Source organism: Ruditapes philippinarum, unplaced genomic scaffold (genome assembly GCF_026571515.1).
Source record: "Ruditapes philippinarum isolate M1 unplaced genomic scaffold, ASM2657151v2 ctg8472_1_1_1_1, whole genome shotgun sequence".
Taxonomy (NCBI): Eukaryota; Metazoa; Mollusca; class Bivalvia; order Venerida; family Veneridae; genus Ruditapes; species Ruditapes philippinarum.
The window spans coordinates 5,166-30,279 of NW_026853196.1; the positions used below are offsets into that span (position 1 = coordinate 5,166).

General features: G+C 33.2%; 1 protein-coding gene across 1 annotated transcript; it reads right to left on the minus strand.

Annotated features, from left to right (window-relative positions):
• Window positions 1–4,074: 4,074 nt before the first annotated feature.
• On the minus strand, window positions 4,075–25,114 carry LOC132736046 (uncharacterized). Its single transcript, XM_060723097.1, has 3 exons — window positions 25,110–25,114; window positions 16,305–17,052; window positions 4,075–6,780 (listed from the first exon to the last, which is right to left on the minus strand). Exons 1-3 carry the CDS (start codon window positions 25,112–25,114, stop codon window positions 5,722–5,724), a joined length of 1,812 nt encoding a protein of 603 aa, XP_060579080.1. The 3' UTR covers window positions 4,075–5,721.

Sequence of the window (25,114 nt, forward strand, 5' to 3'; positions counted from 1 at the left end):
ATGTTGCGAGACCAAATAGTAAGCGAGATTCAATTATAACAAGCTACATGTAGAAAAATGTATGACTTTACTGAACAGTTTAATAGTACAAGCGGGAATGCCAAACATAGTTGTACTATGTCTATTTGCACAAAATTAGTCTATACCTTTCACAACTTCAATATGTTATGGGATGTTTTTTGCTAGAGCATAGCATATGTATATAGTGTGAGGAAGTATTTAGCCAGCTTACAGGTTGGTGGTTCAACTTGCTCCAAAAAATGCACAAAAGGGTACCAGAAGGTCTTATTCCATTAGTAAAATGGTGGAAAGTAGAGCTCTATATGACATTACCAGTTTAATAGTTACTTATAGCACAACAAAACTATACAAACAAACTTAATTAGACTATCGGAATCCTAATTGCAGGTACTTTCCAAAGTATATAAGTATAATATCAACTTGACTAAATTATACAATCGGAAAGTAAAACATCAGCAGTAAAAATGTCTTGCCTATAACTCGAAAATACATCAAAAAATTTGAAATAAATGTACAACATGATAAAATGACGTGTCATGCACAAGACCAAGACACAACCTCCAAGGTCACCCTTAGCGGTCAAAGATCAACAGTAAGAAAATCCCATTACTTGATTGAAATGGCTCTGCACAATCTTGTATCAAAATGATCAAACTTTTTGTTGTGCGCTTGACCTAGACCCCTAGCTCATATGAATCAAGGCCACATTTTGAAGTCAAAGGTCAACCGTTTGAATATAGTGTCCGATCCATAGCTCTGCCATGCATCAAGGGATTTTGAAACACTTTAGGCACAAATTTGTAGCATAATGAAATCGTTTATCATGTGCAAGACCTAGACCCCTTCTTCCACGGTTCATCCGTCCTTACTTTAAAAGGTGTATATTTCAAAACAAACTAATGTAATACCAACAATGCTGTCCTGTCATAATATGTTACATCTTATTTGGTGTCCTAACATTAATAGCGGGACATATGTGTCTTTCAGGCGGATATCTAAATAGTGATTTTCTTAACACTTTAATGGTAGTTTTTCTGACAATTGTATCAAGAAATGTTTACATTATTGATGGCATTAAGCTGCCATAACTTTGTTTTCATCTACATGAACTATCCTTTGTTAAAATTTAAGACGATATTTAATCATACAATCAATTCAAATGATCATAATTTGGGAGACATCGGAACACATCGGTTTACCATATTAACACTATGGAAACACATGTACTCTGAAACTAAAGAAATTTATTTCGGTATTATGCATTATTGTAATGCCCTAACAAAGGAGATGGTGATGGTATATTCGATGACCGGATTATGCCAGATATTTCATATAATTCTGATAGCTGTGAATCGTGTTGTGACTTAAGCCTTTTGGTGTTGGAACTTAATCCTCAAGGCTTTTTAGTTTTTAGCCTCTTTGTGTTTTTTGTGTCTTTAGCATCTTGATGTTGTAAATTGAACTTAAGATTGAAACTTTTGATGTTGTGTTAATATCTTGTTGTTAAGGCTACAACCCCTTGATGGTGTGTCTTAATTCCCTTGGTGTTGTGACTTAAGCCCATTGATGTTGTGTTCGAAGCTTCTTTGTGTTGTGCCTTAAGACTCTTGATGTTGTGTCTTAAATGTCTAAGTGCTGTGGCTTAACCCTTATGATGTCGTGTCCAATGTTTCTTGGTAATGTATTTTACGCTTTTAAATGTTGTGTCTCAAGCTTCATAGTGGCGTGTCTTAAGCTTCTAAGTGTTGTGTCTTAAGACTATTGGTGTTGTGTTTTAGGCTTCTTGATGTTGTTTCTAAAGTTTTTTGTTGATGTGTCTTCTGTTTCATTGTGTTGTGACTTAAGCCTATTGGTGTTTAAGTCGTAAGTCTATTGGTGTTTTTGTCTTAAGCCTCTTGGGTATTGTTTTTAGCCTCTTAATGTTGTGAATAAAACCTTTCAAGATTGTGTTTAAAGCCTCTTAATGTTGTGTCTTAAGCAACTTGGAATTGTGACTTAAGCCTCTTTATATTGTGTCCTAAGCTTCTTTGTGTTGTGTCTTAATGCTCTTGCTGCTGTGTCTAAAGTTTCTTAGTGATGGGCTGGTGTTGTGGCTTAAGTTTCTTGGTGTTCTGTCTTAAGCTGTTTGTAGTTGTGTCTTAAGCTTCTTGTATTTGTGTCTTAAGCTTCTTGTAGTTCTTTCTTAAGCTGCTTGGTGTTGTGATTAAAGCTTCTTTGTGTTGTGTCTTAAGTTTTTTTCTTATGTTTTTCGTTGTTTTTGCTTTTCTTTTATTTCCTTTGTTTGTTTCTTTCTGCACAGAAAGATCCATTGTGCTGTATTTTAATTTAAATGAAACGAAAATGAAAACTGCCATCAATATGTACAAATGCCTCAATGACTTGCATGTATTCAATTTAGTGCCCAAAGATGCAAGTTCCTCTGACGTGTTACAGGAAAATAGTAATGTCAACAATATGTTTATCAGATTTGCATTGTAGATTGTGAGGCTTATATCCTCTATTTCTCTACTGTATGGGCACCAACCATTGAATAATTCATTAACTAGTTTCAGTCCATTGTTTTGAAGAAGTGTCAGCCTCCTGAGAAGTAACTGTTGTTCTGTATGAGATATTTTATTTTCAAGCAGATTTTTGCGTAGCATCATGTAACTTTGTAGCTTTTTATTTTCTACCTTTGTTTTAACCCATTACTTCATATACACGCCTTTTAACGCCTTTTTCACCCCCCCCTTTTTGTTGTCTCAAATGATGAAAAAATGCCTTATTTAGGCCCCAAACACTTGTTTTTGTTTGAGAAATGTTGTTAAAAAAGTGACCTCTTTTTCGGCGCGGCCCCCCAACCAAAAGATACATCAGGGGGTTGCCAGAAGGGGGATGTGCCAAGAAAATTTTGGACTTGTGAGAGGCTGTAAATGACCCCAGATTGATCATAAGGTAACGTGTAACCAACGCTGAAAAACATTTGACTCTATCTCAATCCATTGAGAAGTTGCAGCACTTTGAAATCAATTTTGATGGAAAAAATCAACGCAAAATAGTGATTTTTGGCAATTTTGAGATGTCCCCTCGTTGCCATGGTAACAGAAAATTTAAGCCTGAGCATGTTGTTGCAAGGGCAATGGTCCAGTCAACATTTGTGCCAAGTTTGATTAGTGTTGAAGCAGTTTTTATAGTATTATAGCAATTTGAACTTGTAACGGGAGACTTTTCAATGAAAACAGCCATTTTTCACAAAATGCTCATGAAGTAATGGGTTAATGAAAAAAATAAAAAAATCTACAAAACAACAATTTTTCTTCAAATTTATATGACAGACCATGTTTAAACATGAAAAAACGCGATTAAGGGTAATTTCAAGTATTTTCATCATTTTCTATTAATGAAAAAAATAAAAAAATCTACAAAACAACAATTTTTCTTCAAATTTATATGACAGACCATGTTTAAACATGAAAAAACGCGATTAAGGGTAATTTCAAGTATTTTCATCATTTTCTATTAACCCATTACTTCATATACACGCCTTTTAACGCCTTTTTCACCCCCCCTTTTTTGTTGTCTCAAATGATGAAAAAATGCCTTATTTAGGCCCCAAACACTTGTTTTTGTTTGAGAAATGTTGTTAAAAAAAGTGACCTCTTTTTCGGCGCGGCCCCCCAACCAAAAGATACATCAGGGGGTTGCCAGAAGGGGGATGTGCCCCCTTCTGTTTGGGGGGGGGTTTGAAGGGGGGCGGAGTCCCCCTCATCGCCAAGAAAATTTTGGACTTGTGAGAGGCTGTAAATGACCCCAGATTGATCATAAGGTAACGTGTAATCAACGCTGAAAAGCATTTGACTCTATCTCAATCCATTGAGAAGTTGCAGCACTTTGAAATCAATTTTGATGGAAAAAATCAACGCAAAATAGTGATTTTTGGCAATTTTGAGATGTCCCCTCGTTGCCATGGTAACAGAAAATTTAAGCCTGAGCATGTTGTTGCAAGGGCAATTGTCCAGTCAACATTTTTGCCAAGTTTGATTAGTGTTGAAACAGTTTTTATAGTATTATAGCAATTTGAACTTGTAACGGGAGACTTTTCAATGAAAACAGCCATTTTTCACAAAATGCTCATGAAGCAATGGGTTAATGAAAAAAATAAAAAAATCTACAAAACAACAATTTTTCTTCAAATTTATATGACAGACCATGTTTAAACATGAAAAAACGCGATTAAGGGTAATTTCAAGTATTTTCATCATTTTCTGTTAACCCATTACTTCATATACACGCCTTTTAACGCCTTTTTCACCCCCCCCCTTTTTGTTGTCTCAAATGATGAAAAAATGCCTTATTTAGGCCCCAAACACTTGTTTTTGTTTGAGAAATGTTGTTAAAAAAAGTGACCTCTTTTTCGGCGCGGCCCCCCAACCAAAAGATACATCAGGGGGTTGCCAGAAGGGGATGTGCCCCCTTCTGTTTGGGGGGGGGGGGTTTGAAGGGGGGCGGAGTCCCCCTCATCGCCAAGAAAATTTTGGACTTGTGAGAGGCTGTAAATGACCCCAGATTGATCATAAGGTAACGTGTAACCAACGCTGAAAAACATTTGACTCTATCTCAATCCATTGAGAAGTTGCAGCACTTTGAAATCAATTTTGATGGAAAAAATCAACGCAAAATAGTGATTTTTGGCAATTTTGAGATGTCCCCTCGTTGCCATGGTAACAGAAAATTTAAGCCTGAGCATGTTGTTGCAAGGGCAATGGTCCAGTCAACATTTGTGCCAAGTTTGATTAGTGTTGAAGCAGTTTTTATAGTATTATAGCAATTTGAACTTGTAACGGGAGACTTTTCAATGAAAACAGCCATTTTTCACAAAATGCTCATGAAGCAATGGGTTAATGAATAAAATAAAAAAATCTACAAAACAACAATTTTTCTTCAAATTTATATGACAGACCATGTTTAAACATGAAAAAACGCGATTAAGGGTAATTTCAAGTATTTTCATCATTTTCTGTTAATGAATAAAATAAAAAAATCTACAAAACAACAATTTTTCTTCAAATTTATATGACAGACCATGTTTAAACATGAAAAAACGCGATTAAGGGTAATTTCAAGTATTTTCATCATTTTCTGTTAACCCATTACTTCATATACACGCCTTTTAACGCCTTTTTCACCCCCCCCCTTTTTGTTGTCTCAAATGATGAAAAAATGCCTTATTTAGGCCCCAAACACTTGTTTTTGTTTGAGAAATGTTGTTAAAAAAAGTGACCTCTTTTTCGGCGCGGCCCCCCAACCAAAAGATACATCAGGGGGTTGCCAGAAGGGGGATGTGCCCCCTTCTGTTTGGGGGGGTTTGAAGGGGGGCGGAGTCCCCCTCATCGCCAAGAAAATTTTGGACTTGTGAGAGGCTGTAAATGACCCCAGATTGATCATAAGGTAACGTGTAACCAACGCTGAAAAACATTTGACTCTATCTCAATCCATTGAGAAGTTGCAGCACTTTGAAATCAATTTTGATGGAAAAATCAACGCAAAATAGTGATTTTTGGCAATTTTGAGATGTCCCCTCGTTGCCATGGTAACAGAAAATTTCAGCCCGAGCATGTTGTTGCAAGGGCAATTGTCCAGTGAACATTTGTGCCAAGTTTGATTAGTGTTGAAGCAGTTTTTATAGTATTATAGCAATTTGAACTTGTAACGGGAGACTTTTCAATGAAAACAGCCATTTTTCACAAAATGCTCATGAAGCAATGGGTTAAGGAAGGCAAATGCATCCATCATTCTTGAAATCAACTTCTCCTCACAATATTCATTCTGGGAAATATTTTCAGCTTGCCATAACATAACTGTCTTTACTATATAGGAGGAGATGTTGCTGCACATAGGTTGAAAAATGTGTTTTGCTGCAAGTTTCATCAGCACAAACACCTTTGTCTGAGTGTTATTAAATGACTGTATTAAAAGAACCTCTGCCATAGTGAAAGAGATTCTCCACTGCAGATCCTCGTCTGTGCTGCCTACCTTGCCCACTGGAACAACTTGCACTGGAAGAGACATTACTTTGCCTATAGTTTCCTGAGATGGCCATCCACAGTTTCTGTTCCTTTTCTTCCATGCCTCCAATTCTTTATCAGCATGGCACGGGAATCCTCTGACAAAATCCATCCCCTTGTCAATGAGATTCATAGAGGAAGGCAAGCCCTCCTCATCAAACTGCTCCATATATGAGGGAATTGAGGGGCCATAAGGTTTCATATAATGTGTAATTTTGTAAAGAAAAGTACCTTTAATTAGTCGTAGAAAATTGTCATTTTTTGTCATAAAGAGCTTACTTGAAAGATATTCCGCTCTTTTCCTTTCTACTACTGCATATTTTAAGCTTTCATATGTTTTAGAATCAGTACCTTTCCTCATTAATTTAAGGTATGTGTAGCCTTCAGGAGCTCTTTTTTGCTCCATTTTGAATATCACTTTGTCATTCTCTGTACTACTGCCACAGCAAATGACAGCATGGTTTACATGCAAAATGTCCACATCATTGCAATATTGCATTCCGGTACCTTCAGTTATACTGCCTCCTATTACTTCCTCAATATTATCATTTGTGTGGATATATTTAGCAGCAATATCTATAGCTCTTGAAAATTTTCTATAGAATCCAATTCTTTCTTTAATTCTTTGTTGACCAAAGCCTAACATGTCCATGTACTCACTCATCCATTTGGACAGATCTTCCGCTGATGTCATCATTAGTTCTCCTGTCCAAACCTGAAACATAAAGTTACGTAAAAATGAAAGCATTCCAAGTTAAGTTTTAAAATAAGTAATTATATTTATGGGTTCAGTTATTGGGACATTACAAAATGTTTGAAAACCGAAATGATAAAATAAAACATATGAAAAAATAGACCTCATTATCCTAAAAATGTATGTATAATATCCTATATATGTATTTAAAAATACTTATTATATAATTTACACAATACAATTTACTTTTCATCAAGTTAAGCACAATTTATTTATAGTTTCTGAAAGAGGAATACCATGTTCAAACGGGTAGGGTCGGGTTAAAGCTAAAACCTGCTAAAAGATTTCAAAAACTAGTAGCAGAGGATGGCATTTGACCATAACAACCAAGATAATTTTATATTGGTCGTAAGTTTAGCTCAATATGTCAAGCGTTGGATTACCTGATGGAGCAGGTAGCTTTTGTTGTGATTGATCATGAAATATCTTCTATGGCCATTTGCACTGTACCTCTGCTCTGGCATGCACAGAAGTTATGAGTTTCTTGCCAAAGTGAAAGCAACTATTACTGGTAAAATATATGGCAGCGTGTCCACGAACGATGCGGTTGCTGAACTGAGCTCTGGTAAATTCAATGTAGCTCCCTGTCGAGAACCAGAGTGAAAACTACTAAAAGCAAGATTTATATTGAAACATGTCCTTGTTTATCTTTAACAAGGTATGGTATGCGGCCTTAGCGGAAAATAGTTACTCCATTTAAGTCTTATATATATTTGAATACGACGCATGATTAACTGCAGAATGACACAATTTATTTTGCTACACATAATTATGATTAAATGAAAAGACATACATCAGCTTCACACTTCGGACCTATCTTAAATTTTTGATTTTGTTGCAAAACATTTTTTGTTTGCATTTTCTTCAAATCTTAAATTTAAAACAAATACAAACAGTGTAATCTTTGATACAAGATACAAGAAGCTTTATTTTAAGTAAGTTTACAAATAATACAAAACTTTAGCTAATAAGCAATTTACTAACAATAGCTATTTACCAATCAATAAACATATAAACTAACATATAACAAATCTAAAAAGTAAAATCCATTTAATGCCAGAGGCTTAGGCATTAATAAAAGCAGTGCAATTAAAGAGAAATATTTGCAACAACATGACAATTTAAACAAGATATTGTGGCATGTACAGAATATAGGGGACTAACAGCTTAAATGTAATAAAATACTATATGTCAGGAGAAATGTCTGCCTTGATGTTATTTTATCTGAGGAAAGATTCAGTAATAAAAACTAATAAAAACTAGAAGCAATTTCCAAGATATGGGGGCTGGGCAGCACCGCCTGACATGAAAGTGAAATATTCTCAGTTGGAAAACTAGCATGTAATTGTTTAGTTAACACTTTTTTTAAGGTATTTTTATCTGTTTCTATCTCAAATCAATATATACATTTAAACAACAAACGCTGATTATTATTTACACCCAAAACAAAGAATTTTGATCATTATTTACACCCAAAACAAACACACGTCATCTATCAGCCACTTATACGAAATATCTTTTCACGTATACGTCTTTTATACGAAACAATAGTAGACACCTGGCGAGCCCAAGCTTTAAACAACTTATGATCAAACAAAACAATAAAATCACCACAAAATGAAGAACGCAGAAATGACTATTTTTACAACTTTAAGATACAGTTTAAACCACAAACATTCATCCAACAATATTAATTCCACACAATCTAATCAGCATCAGAAAACAACTTAAACTAAAGCACCCAATATTTACAAATATCGTCAAAACAAGTCATCAACTAATATAATCTTGACCAGACAAACATTCAACCAATATCAACCAATTATATCTTCACAAACAGATATAGCTCAACAACCAAAACAACTAATTACAACCAATAAACCCTGATCAATTAGGATCACCACAATTATATTCAACCAACTTCAACAAACCAACAACAACACATTCAAAAAAATACACGCTACACACTATCAGCGTGTCTCTCCTAAACTAACTGATGTAAAATATCTCTCAAAACCCGCATATATAAATTTGCGAGCTTAAACAATTTGACCTTTACATTTAGATATATTTGATATTCCCAGCAACAGGTTTATAAATGAAACTGTATAAACTTCAGTTTACCGCTGACTCGTTGTAGAAATAAACTATCTACAGTGAAACTGTATGATTATTCTGACACTATAGCATAGTACGTAGGAGCTGACAGTTTCATTATTATAGTATAATACATTCACAATAGTGAATAATTTAGTACGAGTTAACATCCAGGGTATATACTTAACTAAAAAGTCATTAAACGAATAGAATTAGCTTAAAAAGGTTCACATAAAGTAAAAATTGCATAATAAAATGTTGGATAAATGACATAGATGATAACATACACATGTTATGCATGGCAAAGAGGAGTTTAATTAAACACACAAGCAAATTTAGAAAGGATAAAGTACCATATCAAAAATACAAAGTGTAAAAGGAATTATTATACAGCATTTCAAACAAAATGTGCTAAAAAAGAGGGGATAGCAAACCAGCAACATCAACATTAAATAGATTTCCTAAATACAAGCACAGATTTACAGCTAGGGCATGTCAAGACCTGGATCAGTCTCCTAAACACTTTGTAACTTTCAACCTTTCAGATGTCATAAGGGTGGCGGTCCCATTTCTGCACGTGTGTGACTGTTTTGATTAATGGTATACATGTAATTATCTACTCATTATGAAACATAACTAGTATTTTTGAATTGAATTAATTTATTTGTATATGGTGGTGGTATTTCATAAAGGCACTTCTTTTGGCTATAGTTTTGATTATTGATAAACGTAGAATTTGAAAATAGGTAATATGTGTATATGTTAGAAATCCAAAGGAAAATGAAGTCTTTTGGGGATTAAATATGATTAAACATATGTCTGGCAATCATAATAAATTTCAAAATGCCCAGTAATGAACAATATTAAACAAATCCTAATAAATCTCGACCGTGAGATGTGTTGTACTTTTCGGTTTCTACCACCATAATAAGGATATTTAAATGTACCTGTTTACATTTATATCTACAAATTTACCTTTTTAGGTGGACATTTACTCGATATATTGAAATAAACATAATCATTTGATTTCTCTTTGATTTAATGATTAGTTACTAAGCGTAAGTTAGATTAGAATACCGTAACCTTTCTGAATTTTCATGCTATTTGGTTGACGTCCTTATCCGAAGTTTGACGGAAAGGGCCGAGTGACAGAAAATTACAAACAAAATGTCATATCACTTTAAAAAACATCAATTAAGAATTCAATTTGTATTGTTGTTTAAATGTTAGCTTGGTTATCAGGCAGCTATTTAAATTGTTATGAGTTTCGTTAACCATGTCAATCCTAGTTGAATTTAATGTAAGGCCTCCATTTTTGGAACTGTCCGTTATCAAATTCAGGTGAGGTGAAAAATTAAAGCCAGCAAGCCAATAGAAAGACTCAAAGACATTTAAGAGCCGCATTTAGTGCATACTGACCTGGCTTTATACTGGGATCATATTTTAAGTCTGAAATTATGTTGAAATTGCTTTATTAGTTAATATATGATCAGAGAAGGGCAATTTGATATAATGCATTAGAATCATGGCAATAAAAATATTTATGTTTGACAAATAATTAAAAAAGTCAAACACTTAAACAAATACAACAGCAAACTAACAAAACAAGAAGACATAGATAAAATCAACTTACTTCAAATATTATGATGTAATAGAAATCTTAGTGAAATATTCAATATGACCTGTTAATCCTGCCTGTATAAATTATAGAAAAACAAAACAGGTGACACTTACAATAATTCTAATTTTGATATTGGGAAAATTTCAGTTTATTTTTACTATCTAATGAACTGATATACTACATGCGAATCAAATGATAAAGTTTTGCACATTGCACATAATGCAGTAAAATAACTATTGATATTCAAAAGCCAATAACCACCTTTGTTGGACAATAAAAATATTTTTAAAGAGTAAAATAAAGTTCCTAAGATTTAAATTATCAGCCCTTTCAAAGATATCATTAAGGCAACATTTTGTTTCTGTTATTGCAGCGTGAGGTTGGCTTTAACTTTGACGGACACTTAAACTGTGTAGGAGCAATATCACTAGTTGTTCCAATATCCACTACAAATTTTGGGAATGCAAGCAATAACGTCCTCTATTTTTGGGTCCCATATTGAAGAGGTGGTGGACCTCATCTTAGTATGCTCTCACATTTTGCATAGGAGATTAAAATGGCGCTTATTGTTGTTTACCTTGACAATTGTGCCAAGACTTACATTAAGATGCTTTGACATTTAAAATGCAAATGTGTCATCTTTATTATATAAATGCGTAATTTTAAATGAATCACTTACTCGATCAGTGTATCATCTCGATTCCATCGCAGTATTCATTTTTGTTTTTAGTGGGATGGTTAAGTCTTGTTTTTATTGTTTTCTACAGTATTGAGCGACAATATATGTCTCATGTCCTGTTGTTAAGTGTTCTGTGACTCTTGTCTCGATTTTTTTTATCAATTTCTGTTTCATGCTTAACTAAATTGAGAATCATAACACTCAGTATGATGTTCTCTAACTATGTGGCGTCAAAAAAACATCCTTTTTATTTTCACATTGGTCTTTTAAACATTTAATAACTGTATTATGAGTTATATGCAGAGTTCAAGTGATGAAATAAAATGTTTTAATTGCTTTTAAATCAATGAAATATATGTCACATGCATGTTAGCTAGTGACAAATATGCAAATATTTTCTAACATATCACAGATGGCGATCGATTGATTCCTGTGCAAATGTAAAAGGGATGCTATGTTTGGCTTTCATCGGCTACCGATACAGACCGGAATATCAAACTCGAGGATAGTTGTTTCCGGCGTTAACAAAGCTCTCCTAGATATTATCATATTTCGGAAAGAAATTATGAAAACTTATACAGTAGAACTTTTATGAGTCGTACATCGAAAGAAAAGCGGATTTTCTCTATGTGTCGAAATAAAACTGGTGTGCCGAGTTCCCCCTATTTATTCTTTATAAAAACGTAAATATATGTCGAAATTTTATGTGTCACATCTGTGTAAGACACTTTTCTTAGCACTTTGGTAAACTGTAGAAAATCCAGTCTGATATATGCAAGAACATATAACTCTTTATTCTACATATTGGGGAAGAATTGCTTGGGGAAAAAAACGTTTTTGGTGATGACACATACTTTTGTTTTGAATAACCTTTGTTGATGAGTAGCTGTTATCATTGGAGATTAAATTATTCATTTATTTATTTGTTTTATGTCTCATCTTTACAAATATACATAAATAAATACAAAATACACAAGACAAACATAAATTACATGAAAAGTTATTCTAAACAGAGGAAATTTACTTTTGTTTCTTAGGGAGACAATTCCACACACAATATCACAGCATTTTTCTGCTTTATGCACTGAGGAATTGTCCCCCTAGCTACACAAACTTAATGTTATTATTGTTATTCAATGAAAGGTTATGTTATACTTTAAAGACATAACATCAATATATACACATTATTGTCTGTTTTTCTTAGTGAAGTTAAAATTTTGGTATAAAATGGGACACAATGAAAAAAAACTATACTTAAATGTTTAAATGTTGACATTATGAATAGATATCATTTAACATTGGAAAGTATTTCATTTGTTATACTTTATACTTTCATTTCTAAAAATGTCATCAACTTAAGTATATCAAGGACTTACATCGATTTGTTTTCATCAATAAGTTTACATGAAAGTCTGTTTTATCAATACAATACATTGGTTTAGGCAATGTATGTCTTATACAGATGCAACATATATTTGACCAATATATAATGTTTATGATCGTTTATACTTAGAATTAAAAGTCAATTAATGACATTTATAAAACCATAGCCTGTCATAAAAATGCTTGACTGTTTTCACTTTAAAAGTTTATATTTTCCAATTAAATTTATCTAAGACTATGAAAATATAAAATAATATTCACTGTTTGAAAAAGTAAGTAACCATGTGTGATATGTGCAAGAAACCTAAGTCTTAGTGTAAATGAAACAGTTATCTTAAAACCAACATTCTAGTATAACATTTTTCTGTTATTACTTATACATATTGTACATATTTTTAAGGAAGATAATATATATATAAAAAACGATATAAAGGAGCAATTATTGTATTCTCATTTGTAAAGGAAAGTTACTCTTTTCTTAAGTATGTCAAAGCAGGTTTTGGCAGTATATCGTACGCAACTCGCATTTAAAAATATGAAAATAAACTTCTCCTTCGTTGTCATTGTGTGAAATGGTGGTTTTTGACGCTCAAGTTTTCAAATTAATTTACACGAATATCTTCCATTACAGCGTGAATTCACTTTCTACCTTGTCATTTAAAGGGACAAAATCTTTCATTTACTGGTAGGCGTTCGAATCTGCCTGTCTCTATAATTAGTTTTGCATCTGAACTTAGCAAAATCGGATCTGTGGCAGCGCGGTGGAATGATGTTGCAATATTCCTCAGTTCAATACATTCAAGATGATTAAAAATTTGTTTTGTTCTGAAACACCTGTTTTTACATCTTGTACTACCAACTGAATTAGAATAATAAAAAGTTTGTAGTTTGTTCCTTGACCTTATTATCTTACTTATTTTAAGAAGTTGTGAAGTGGGGATTCTAACTAAATTGGCTAATACATGATTTGAATGTTTCTAATTTGACCATTGTGGACTTCAGCACAAGTAACACAATTTCATCTTGAACATTTGGTGATTTATTTCCTTGACTACTTTGTTTTCTGGTTTAAAATGTCTCGACGAGCTTGGGGGTCGTGTTCTTTCACTTCATTATTATCAACTTGAGTACCTTTGTCAACAATGTCTGGTGATGAATTTATATCATCATTGTTACCCAACATAATTTTCTTCTTCGTACTTGAACCAGTTCATCATCTGTTCCTGATAAAAAACGTTTCCGCACTGTCAAGTTTTAAGCACTATCAGCACATATTAATCATCCTCATTCAATAATTCTACAAGAAAAGCATTGATGCAAAGCATCAAAGGGAGTCCAAGCAAGAAATGCAGCAGGTGAAGTTGAACTAGTAGATATGATTATGATGACGAGATATTCTTATAAACTTTTCAATGGTTAATTGGCTTTTAACAGACTCGTATATCACTTATGAATGAACGGACGAAATTAAGACATTGTTCATTATTAACTTTAATTGGTATGCTAGAGATTAGAATATTACTTGTTATTTCTTTATGATCGTGGTTTTTAATAGCAACGGATATACATGTGTACAATCATTTATAATCCATATGTGTAACGCATGATCAACACCACACTTGTGTAATTGTCCCTTATTATGTTATTGCTATTAGCGAAGACCCCCTCTTAATCAATTGAATATTTCATAAATCTAATTTGTAACTTTGAATAATTCCTCGGCATCTTTACTTAACACGAATAACAAATTAAATACAATGTTCCAAAGTTGATAGTGTCATATTAATACCATACTAATGTACCCTTTTTCTCAATTATTGTACATATTTATTTTATTTTATCTCATATAGATAAAATAAAACATGCTATTGTTGTTGTTGGGGTTTTTTTTCGAATTGTATATTTATGTATAATAATAATCAATAAATTTGAGTGTTGATCTGTGTTTATTAATTATTGTAACCAAACTAAGTGACAAACATTCATTTTGAAAAAAAAAACTTATTTATCTGTAAAATGATTGTTCTGTTCTGTAACGATATCAAACATCTACTCCAAAACCGGGAGAGACCGGACAATACACGTGTGGTACTACTCGCCGGTCACTAGTAAATCCCGGTCAAAATAGACCAGGAGAGACCGGGAATTGCCAGTTGGAGTACATCCCTCTATAAATAGATTTTCGGAATATTTAGGTCATCAATTCATCATTCGGATACATGTACATCAATAACATACCATAATAACCCACTGTGTACTACAAAATACCCCGAAGAGCGCGATTTATTGATGGAAAAGGTTATTTCATTTGAAAATGTTTGTTGAGAAATTCTCCAGTTCGCTATTCATTGTACATATCGCGACATTTCATTTTTAATTAATAATCAAGCACCCTTATACCTATCGGAATGATCGGCTTTTATTATGACCGACTAAATGGCTCAAGAAGTTGCTGTCGTCCTTTCACAAAATCTGATTTCATTCCATAAGAGGCGCCGCGCTTCGGCGCGGACGCCAATAATTTTCTTACCTCCTCGTGTTAATGGCACAAATGCTAGTTCTTACAAACCGGAAAGTTCATTTCCTGTTTACCACGTGGTCACTTCCCTTTCCGTACAAGTACAATCAATTAGTACATTATCCCGTGATAACATGTACATATGCACCGTTTCAGATAAACTAGTCACTTTTCAAGTTTACCAACAATTTTCCAAACCGATTATCAATATAATCCTATTGTTCTTTATAAAGTCTAAATTTTCAAGTTTCAAAAACGTACAATGTGTATTCTGTTATTTATTTTCTAAAATCACTTCAAAATATTCCCACTTTTACAACATGTCTTCTAAGGCCAGCGATCACTTAACCTTTAACCGTTTACTTCGAAATTTCGTTGAGGAACTGTACAAAAAATAATCATCAGGTGTAAAATGATAAAACAGGTGGCACAATTATTATACTTGTATATGACTGTGATGTTATTCTGAATGCCCTACAGCATCTGTAGCTTTTTTCTTTTGCCTTTCTTTGTTTTCAGTTTCTGAAACAAACGGTCCTTTTTACCATATTTTAAGTAAAACGAAGACAAAACGAAAGCCTGTGTGTATCTGTTTATATAATTCAAAGACTTGCATGCATGTATTTTAGTGCACCATCCTGCAAGATCTTCTGGTGTGTTACAGGAAAAAGCTAAAATGGACAAAACATTCATCCGATTCGCATAATAGAATGTGAGGCTAATTTTTTCTATTTGTCTGTAAAATTCATATGGGCACCAACCATTAATAAATTCATCAACATATATTATTCCAATGGCTTTTAGAACTGTCAGCTTTCTAAGAAGTAACTGTTGTTCCTCTTTAGTGACTTTATTCTCCAGCAGGTTCTTTTGTGGGAGCATGTAACCTGGGAGGTCTTCATCTTCTATTGCAATTTTTAGGATTGCAAGTGCATCCATCAATCTTAAGAGTAGGTTCTCCTTACAAAATTCTTTTTGGGGGATGAATTCAGCTAGCCATAGCATAAGTGTTTTAACTACATATGAAGATATACCTGTGCATAATGGTTTCAAAATTTAGCTATCAACTTCATTAGCACAAGAACCTTTGTTTGTGTGTTATTAAAGGCTTGGACTAATTTTTTTTCAGACATTGTAAAAGATAATCTCCACTGAAGATCTTCATTAACGCTGCCTTTTTGGCCTACTGGAACTACATGAACTGGCAGGGACATTACATGGTCTATAGTCTCTTGACCTGGCCAACCACATTTTCTGTCCCTGCTCTTCCATGCATTCAAAATTTTATTATCTAATTTGCATGGCAAAGATCTGACAAAGTCAATTCCCTTGTCAGTAAGATTATAATGGGAAAGTAAATCCTCCTCAACAAAGAAATGATCAAATTTTCTTGGAATGGATGGGCCATGTTGTTTTTTGAACCGTGTTATTTTGTCCAGAAAACTATTTTTTATCAGGAAATCATCTTTTTTCGACATGTAAAGCTTACTTGAAAGATAATACCTCCCTCTCTCCTTTTCAACAACAGCATACTCAAAGCTTTCATAAGTTGCTGACTCGCGACCTTTATTCACCAGTTCCAGAAATGTGTATCCTGCTGGTGCTCTATTCAAATCTATTTTGAAACTCAGTTTATCATTTCCTGGAACTGTATTGTCACTGCAAATAACAGCATGATTTATATGCACAATATCTAAATCATTACAATATTGCAATCCAATACCTTCACTTACACTACCTGCAATTATTTCTTCAATCATTTCATTTTCATAGAGAAATTTAGCTACGGTATCTGATGCCCTGGAGATTTTTTTATCGAATCTTATTCTTTCTTTAATTCCTTGGTGGCTGAACCCAAGTTCATCTAGGACCTGGCTTACACATTTTGATAGGTACTCCTGTGTAACTGATAACATGATAAGATCCGATGAAAACCTGAAATAAAAAGATACATCAGCATTTCTAGAGACCTTTTCTAACATTAATTTGTTAAGTGATCCTTTATTTGAATCTTTACAACAATGAATGGACAAATTATAAGGTATTTAAAATTATGTATAGACTTCAATACTTATATTATCACAAAGTGCTCAGAGGAAAAGTATCATGATAGCAAACTGACTGTTTCTTCAGTTCATGATTATCCACAAAGCCTTTAAAAAACAACATATCCTTAACCACTTGGTGGATTTGGACCAAACTAATCACATGAGTAATCCTTAGATGGTCTTCTTTATAAGTTCTGTAAATGGTTCCTATATGGAAAAGTAGGACAATGGAGCTAAAAGACTTTTAATATCAAATCTTTAATAAAAAAGACAAGAATAAAGATCAACAAGGACGGGGTTAAAAAATGGGAGGGGGAGTGAGAAAATACCTACCGTAAGCGACAATCCAACAAGGCAGACAACACAAAACATGTAAACATTCAAACACAAGCAACAACACAGACATGAAAAACACGTGAATGAACACAGTGGGGTACCGCCTTGGAACGGTTAGTGGTAGTTAAACCACTGGGGAGTTTAAACGGGTTTTAGGCGCGCCGAACCTCACTCCCAGCCCCAATATGTTCCTGAATGACATGAAAATGTAAATAAAATTAATGCCAATCAAGTGAAATTCTAACAATGGTCATGGTTACATTAGACGAAATAAAAATAAACTTCAAAATAAAAATAAAAAAAATAATAAAAATCAACTTCTCAGTAACTACAACGCCGAAGGCTTAGTACATATTTGCAATGTGGTACCACCTTGTGTTCGTCGACATGAGTAACATAGATTATGTCACTCCAGTCAAAATATGCCAAGCCACTTGGATCAATTATTTTATAAAGACTTATATAAGAAAATACATAAAAGATGTGACCCTTCGAAGCTTTGAACAACTATTATGATATGAAAATTGCAGAATCGGTTTGATTGAGTTTGTTCATGAGAGATAATCTAAAAGTGAGACATCTAATACACCCCCTAACACTGGCTTAAGCAGTATCAATCTTCAGCACTTCAGTGATAATTTCAATAAAACGTTATACCCCTTTGTTAAAAAAAAGTCACCATCCCGGGGTCTCTTAGTTTCCATAGATTTGAAGAGAAAAACTGTCTTACCAAAATTTCTTCATAGAAACTCTTATGACAAGAGCTTACATATCTGGCATTGCTGTAACCGTCCACAAACTTTAACATTGATTTTTTTTTTCTTGGTGTATTGTCTTCCTACTTGGACACAATAACCAGTAGGACAAGAACTTTATGACCAACATACTAAATTTGACCTTTGTTTATAAATGAACTTGACATTCAAGGTCAAATGTCTGAATTTTGCTTGATTTTTAGCTCGACTTTTTGTAATACATGTACAAAGTAGAGGTACTGGTAAAGTCATGTCGGCGTTCCGTTGCAATCCGCAAATGTTATCCTTGGTGTATTGTCTCCATATTGGACCGAAACAACTCTTTGGACAAAACTTCCGAGTAGATCATACTAACTTTTACCATTATTCATAAATGACATTGACCTTCATTGACAAATTTCCTAATTTTGTTTGTATTTCGCTGAATTTTGTTATCAGTGGCTGTAATTTTATTTAAGAATGGATTGCCTTAGAATTTAATTATCTTTTGGCATAGATCTTCAAGTTAACTAGACAGACCTTGATCTTTACTCATAAATGGCCTTGACCTTGAAGATCAAATTATTGAAACTTTCATATTTTTTTTGCAATAACTCACTTTGTTTTTAATGAATAGATTGATTTTATATTATTATACAAAATTCTTAAGTATACGACACTCATGTATATCAAACTCAATTTGACCTTCGTTCAAATATAATGACATTGACATTGGAGGTAAAATAATCGAATTTTCACTTATTTTGACTTTAATTGACTGTAAATTGGTTATTTATTAATCAATGGATTAGCTTCATACTTTGACAAAACAACATTTTGGACAAGACCTTCTGAAAACCTGAAATCACCTTGACCTTGAGATTAAAATGACCTTGACCTTAGAGGTCAAATTTCGGTTAAATTTTCAAAATTTGTTATTTATTTACGGATTTGACTTATACATGGACAAAACAAATCTTGCAAACAAACATACTGAATTATTTAAAAGTGACATTGACCTTAAATTTACCTTAATTGATTAAATTATCTTGTTTTTTCTCCACCTGATAAAAGTTTATACTGTATACCCTTCGGATATGTTGCTTGCTTTTTAAATCTGTCTTTTGACGTCTTATCTGTGATATGCAGGCTTCATAACCTCAGATCCAGTACCGTCCATGAACAGGCTCAATCAAACCGAGCCTGCAACATTTTCAATTTTGTTGTGTTGGACTTTCTTTAGGAATTTTGTTTTTCTCCATTTATTGTCACATCCATGTTATTTGTCCCGTGTTGCGACTGTAAAGGGTGTCCCCGTACATTTAATCAATGATGTTATATTTTCGATCCTTGAAGATCGTTCAGCACGACAATATTGTTGTGTATACATGTTATGTGGTACGTTTCTTCTTTTCAGTCATTTTCAACTTGGGTGGTTCCATTGTTACTACTTGAATACTGTATAATCACCTTTCGGATATGTTGCCTGCTTTTTAAATTTGTCTTTTGACGTCTTATCTGTGATATAAAGGCTTCATAACCTCAAATTCCCTTTCAAAGTTCCATTTTATTTAGTTCCGCCCATTGTTTTCTTGTTTAGGGCAAAAACATTCCTTTACTTGGTAACCATACACCGCTTTTAATGGGATTGCACTCCTGTGTCACATTGAAGGTTCCATGATAACCGCCGTATGAACACATCTACGGATGTTTCTTAATTCAAAATTTCACCATTTTCGTGTTAAATGTTGAATTCTGCTTTAGCCGGTGCTAGGGGGCGTGGACGGTTACTTGCACTTTCCAGTACCGTCCATGAGCAGGCTCAATCAAACCGAGTCTGCAACATTTTCAATCTTGTTGTGTTGGACTTTCTGTAGGGATTCTGTTTTTCTCTATTTTATTGTCACATCCGTGTTATTTGTGCCGAGTGGCGGCTGTAAAATGTCTCCCCGTATTAATCAATGATGTTATATTTTCGATCCTTGAAGATCGTTCAGCACGACATTACTATTAGGGATTCTGTTTTTCTCTATTTTAGTTGTTTATAAATGGCTTAATTTCATATTAAGAGACAACATCTTTCAGGTCAGGCCTCTATGTGTATCGAACTCAAACTGACCTTGACTCAAGTATTGTCTTGACTTTGATGGTCAACTTATTTAAATTTCACTAAATATCGCTAAAATTGGCTGTCACTTTTTAATTAATCAATGGATCATTTTCATAATTGAACAAAACAATCTCTTGGACAAGACCTTCTTAAAGGTTGAACTGACATTGACCTTGGGTTTTAAATGACCTTGACAGTCAAGGTAAAGTTATTGAGTTTTGGTGAAGTTTTCATGATTTTTTTTATTGATGTACAGATTTATTTATAAGTGGACAAACGGCATTTGTGATCAAACATACTTTAGGAATAATTTAATATGACCTTGACATCTAATTGACCTTGTCCGTCAAATGATTTAAAATTCTCTTTACTTTTGTCATTTGTTTATGGAAAATCATTATACTTTACTCATAAATGACCCTGATATTAAAGGTCAAATTATTGAACTATACTTGCTGTTACTTGGCACAACTAATAATAAGTGAATGAATTGACTTTGTATTTAGATTCAACATTTTTATATATAACCTTCGTGCATATTAATCAAGAATTGACCTTGTAAAATTTATTACCTGACTTGGAAGGTTAAGTTATTGAATTTTCAGTGATTTTGCTTTAATTGAAAGTAACTTTGTAATCAATGTATTGATTATATTCTTACTTGGACTTAACAACGTTTAGGACAAGACCAACATAATGGTTTTAATGTCGTTGAGCTTGAACTTTAAGTAGCATTGGCTATCTAGGTCAAATTATTGAATTCTGTTTAATTGTCATGTTATGTCTGTTCTAATTGATTTATAATTGGACAAAACAAGACTTGCAATCAAACACAAATATTGAATAATTTAGATTTGACCTTGACCCCTATTTGACATTGATCATTAAGGTCAAATTAATCAAATTCTCACATTGTTTCCAATGTAAAATCGAACTTTGACATCAGCTTACATAGATTTTGATGAAGTCCTTATTTGTTGACCTTTAATGTACAGCTATGAAGTTTGGACCATGTGCACAGCTTCAGATGTAAACTTGAACTTTGATACCAACTGACCTAGATTTTATATGAAGTATTCTACTTTCTTGTTCTTTGATGTACAGCAATGATATTTTGATCATGTTCACTGTTGACGATGTGAAATTAAATTTAAATATCAGTTGACCTTGAATTTGATAAAATGACGTACGTTTTAGCTCACATGACCACGAAGTGGTCAAAGTGAGGTAACGTGATTGGGCTATGTCCGGCGTCCGACGTCGTGCGTCCTCTGTCGTCAACATTTAGGTTGTTAACACTCTAGCAGTCACAATTTTTGTTGGATCACAATCACACTTTGTCAGAATATATTTCTCAACTAATTAAAGATCAAGTTCCAATACAATATGGATAATGTCACAGGATCAAAAAAAGAAGAAAAACCTTGTTTACACTCTAGTGGCTACTGTTTTGATCCAAGTAACCTGGAAATTGGTCAGGAATGTTGTTTTCATGATTTCTAGGTCAACTTAGAACACAGGTAACAGTACCGTCCATGAACAGGCTCAATCAAACCGAGCCTGAAACATTTTAAATTTGGTCGTGTTGGGCTTTCTTTAGGGGTTCTGTATTTCTCTATTTTTTTTCAAAAACTAGGACACAGCCAAAATATCGAAAAGCCTAAGATTTTGCTGTTTTGTTCCAAATATCCTGGAAATCGGTCGAAATAATCATTTGGTGTTTTCTAGATCCAATTTGAATAAAGGTCATCTGGGGTCAAAAACTATGTCACACTGCCTTAGTTAAAAAAAACTCCTGAGGCTACTATTTTAATTTGGTCCACATGTTTTGGATATCGGTTCGAAAGGTTGATTTAATGATTTCAAGGTCAAGTTCGAATATGAGTTACCTTGGTCAAAAAGTAGGTCACACAGTTCAAATATAGAAAAACCTTGTAAACACGCTTAGGACTATTGTTTAAGTCCAAATTGCCTGAAATTGAAAGAAAGATTATTATGATGCTTTCAATGCCAAGTTTAATATGGGTCACGTTGTGTCAAAAACTAAGTCATACAGCCAAATTATGGATAAACCTACTTATCGCTCTAGAGGCTATTGTTTTTATTCAAATATCTTGGTAATTGGTCAGGAAGGTTGTTTTGATAATTTCTAGGTCAAGTTTAAATATAGGTCACATGGGGTCAAAACCTTGGTCAAACAGCCAAAATATGGAAAAACCTTGTTTACACTTAAGAAGCTATTTTTATCCAAATATCCTGGAAATTGATCAGAAAGCTTGATTCGGTGATTAAGTTCGAATATCGGTCAGCTGGGGTCAAACACCAGGTCAAACCCAATTTTGGAACAACCTTGTTAACACTCTTGGGTCTATTTTTTCAGTCCAAATTTTCTGAAGATTGTTCAAATTATATTCCTGGGGTCAAAATCGGGCCAGCCCCGGGGTCATTGATTTTCATTATGTACATTTAGCAAAAACATAAAAATAATCTTCTTTTCTGAAGATACAAGGCTTAGAGCTTTGATATTTGGTTAATAATATTATCGATATTTCCTCTAACAAAGATCTTTAAAATTTACCTCTAGTGTCAAAGTTGGTTCCACCCCGGGGATAATAGGTTTCCAAATATGGTAAAACACTCTACGGACTACTGTTTCAGCCCAAATATCCTGGAAATTGGTCGTAAAGGTTGTTTGGATGATTTCTTGTTCAGGTCACCTGAGGTAAAAAAAAAAAGGTCACAACACATGAAAAGTCGTATATGGAAAAAACTTATTACAATTTGCATTTGCACTGTTTCAGGTGCATATATGAATGTTATGATATCAGTTTAATTTATATCTGGCATTATATCTGCCTTTCATTCATTGCTAACAATATTAATTCAGAGTCTCAATAATAATTAAGTGAGCAATAGAAGGGCCCTTTTGTTTATTCTTTTCACGTAACTGACTTCTTATTATTGAGTAATTGTTGGAAATTTTAGAATTAGTAACACATAGTTTGTTACCTTTTTCTTCCTTTCTTAATATCATTAAAAATTAGCTGACCTTTTCAGACCTTTCAGTCTACATAATTAAACTAGATGAAGGGAACACATTTTACTGGCATGCAAAGAAGCTTTGTATAGTGACAAATCATAAAATGAAATAATTTAACCAATAATAATAATAAAGTTTTTAAAAAGTTATCTATAAGTTATCAAACCTTGAAATGGCATAAATTGACAAAATAATCAAATTCAGGGACAGATAACTTGAAAATGAAGTTAATAACCGCCCATTAATTTTGCTTAAAATGTTTTGTTATCATTTTAAGACCATGTATAGTTTAGATAAATTCTTTTATGTGGTTTTCATTATGCTATTATGTCTATATATGTCCCTTATCATACACCTTTAAGTCTTAATAAGACTTAATATTGTCTGGAAAAAAATGGGAAATTCTAAGTCTATTTATACTACCCAAAATCAGAAGGTTTTTGCCCATGACTGATGCATGCATTTTAATGACCTGATAGATTACTTTGGGTACATTTATATTTACTTAATTTTAGCAAGTGTGCACAATTGTTTTGGACAACATACGGTGATGTCAGATGCCACATACAACAATTATTGTGTACTCAGTTAACTTCAGTTACGTTTTCGCTGTTAAGCTGAGTTGAATTAGTACTGTTTCTAAAATTTAGGCTACAATAATTGTGACGGAATAATAATTTATTATGAAAAATGTGTATGATACAATATGAAAACTATTTTTATTATTACCGTACGTCCCACTCTTTATAAAAAATTTAACAGTGCCTATACATTCTGAATGATATTTATGGACATTTCTGTTGGTCACATTGATTTTTTTAATATTTTTTTCCATTTTTTTATCGATTTATACAGTTTAAAGGACTAAAAACGGAATGAACCATTGCTCGTAGTGTTAAGTAACGTAAATGATATTTTCCGATTTTTTCTTGTACCGAATTGTTCACTTCGATGTTTATTTTTCGTTTAAGTTAAGTCGTATTTTGAGGCGGAGCATGCGCATAACAATTTTTGTAGACTGATTCTAATGTTTTATGGCTTAAAATGCGATGCATTAGCTTCAATTTGATACGCAAAAATGGATGCCGCCAGCAATCATTCTCAACACTGTGGAGAGGTCTGATGACCTCTCCAATAAATGTTAATGTTTGACTCGATGCAGGGACGTGTTTTTTACTGTATATGTGTAATTCATACATTTTATTGTGTTGCATTTATTGTTATGTCATGATTGGTTGATTTTCCATTGTGGTGAAATACTAGGGTCCCCAGTATGTTCAAAAAATAAACTAACGGTAAGACTACAGATATTCTTAATGAATCGTTCAGTACGGATTGTAGCATCAGGGAGAAATGTATTTTGTACATTTAAACACATACGTGATTGAAATGTTGAATTTTACTCTACACTAAACAACTTCCCTCTGGTTAATACGTACATAGTTTATAACCTGTGTAAATTGAAATATAAGTAAACTTTGGCTTATTTTCTACTTTACTACCTGACATGTACAGTCAAGCTGAAAACAGTAGACGTCCAGGTAAACCTCCAATAGCTTTAACTTCCGTAGTAAAAAGAGGGAAGTTTTAACGACACAAATGTTTAGAGTACAAGTCAACGTTCAACGTGTTTAAATGTACACAAAACTTCGTTTTTTCCATCAACAAGAATAAAATGTGAAACCGTGTTGAATCAACTTACCTCATAAAACATATTCACTTACCACAT

What these genes read in the sequence shown, in the direction of transcription:
- LOC132736046 (XM_060723097.1), bottom strand. An exon ending in TGCCAGTTCATGTAGTTCCA is followed by an intron (nt 6,781 to 16,304) that starts GTAGGCCAAAAA and finishes TTTATGTTTCAG; the next exon opens with GTTTGGACAGGAGAACTAAT.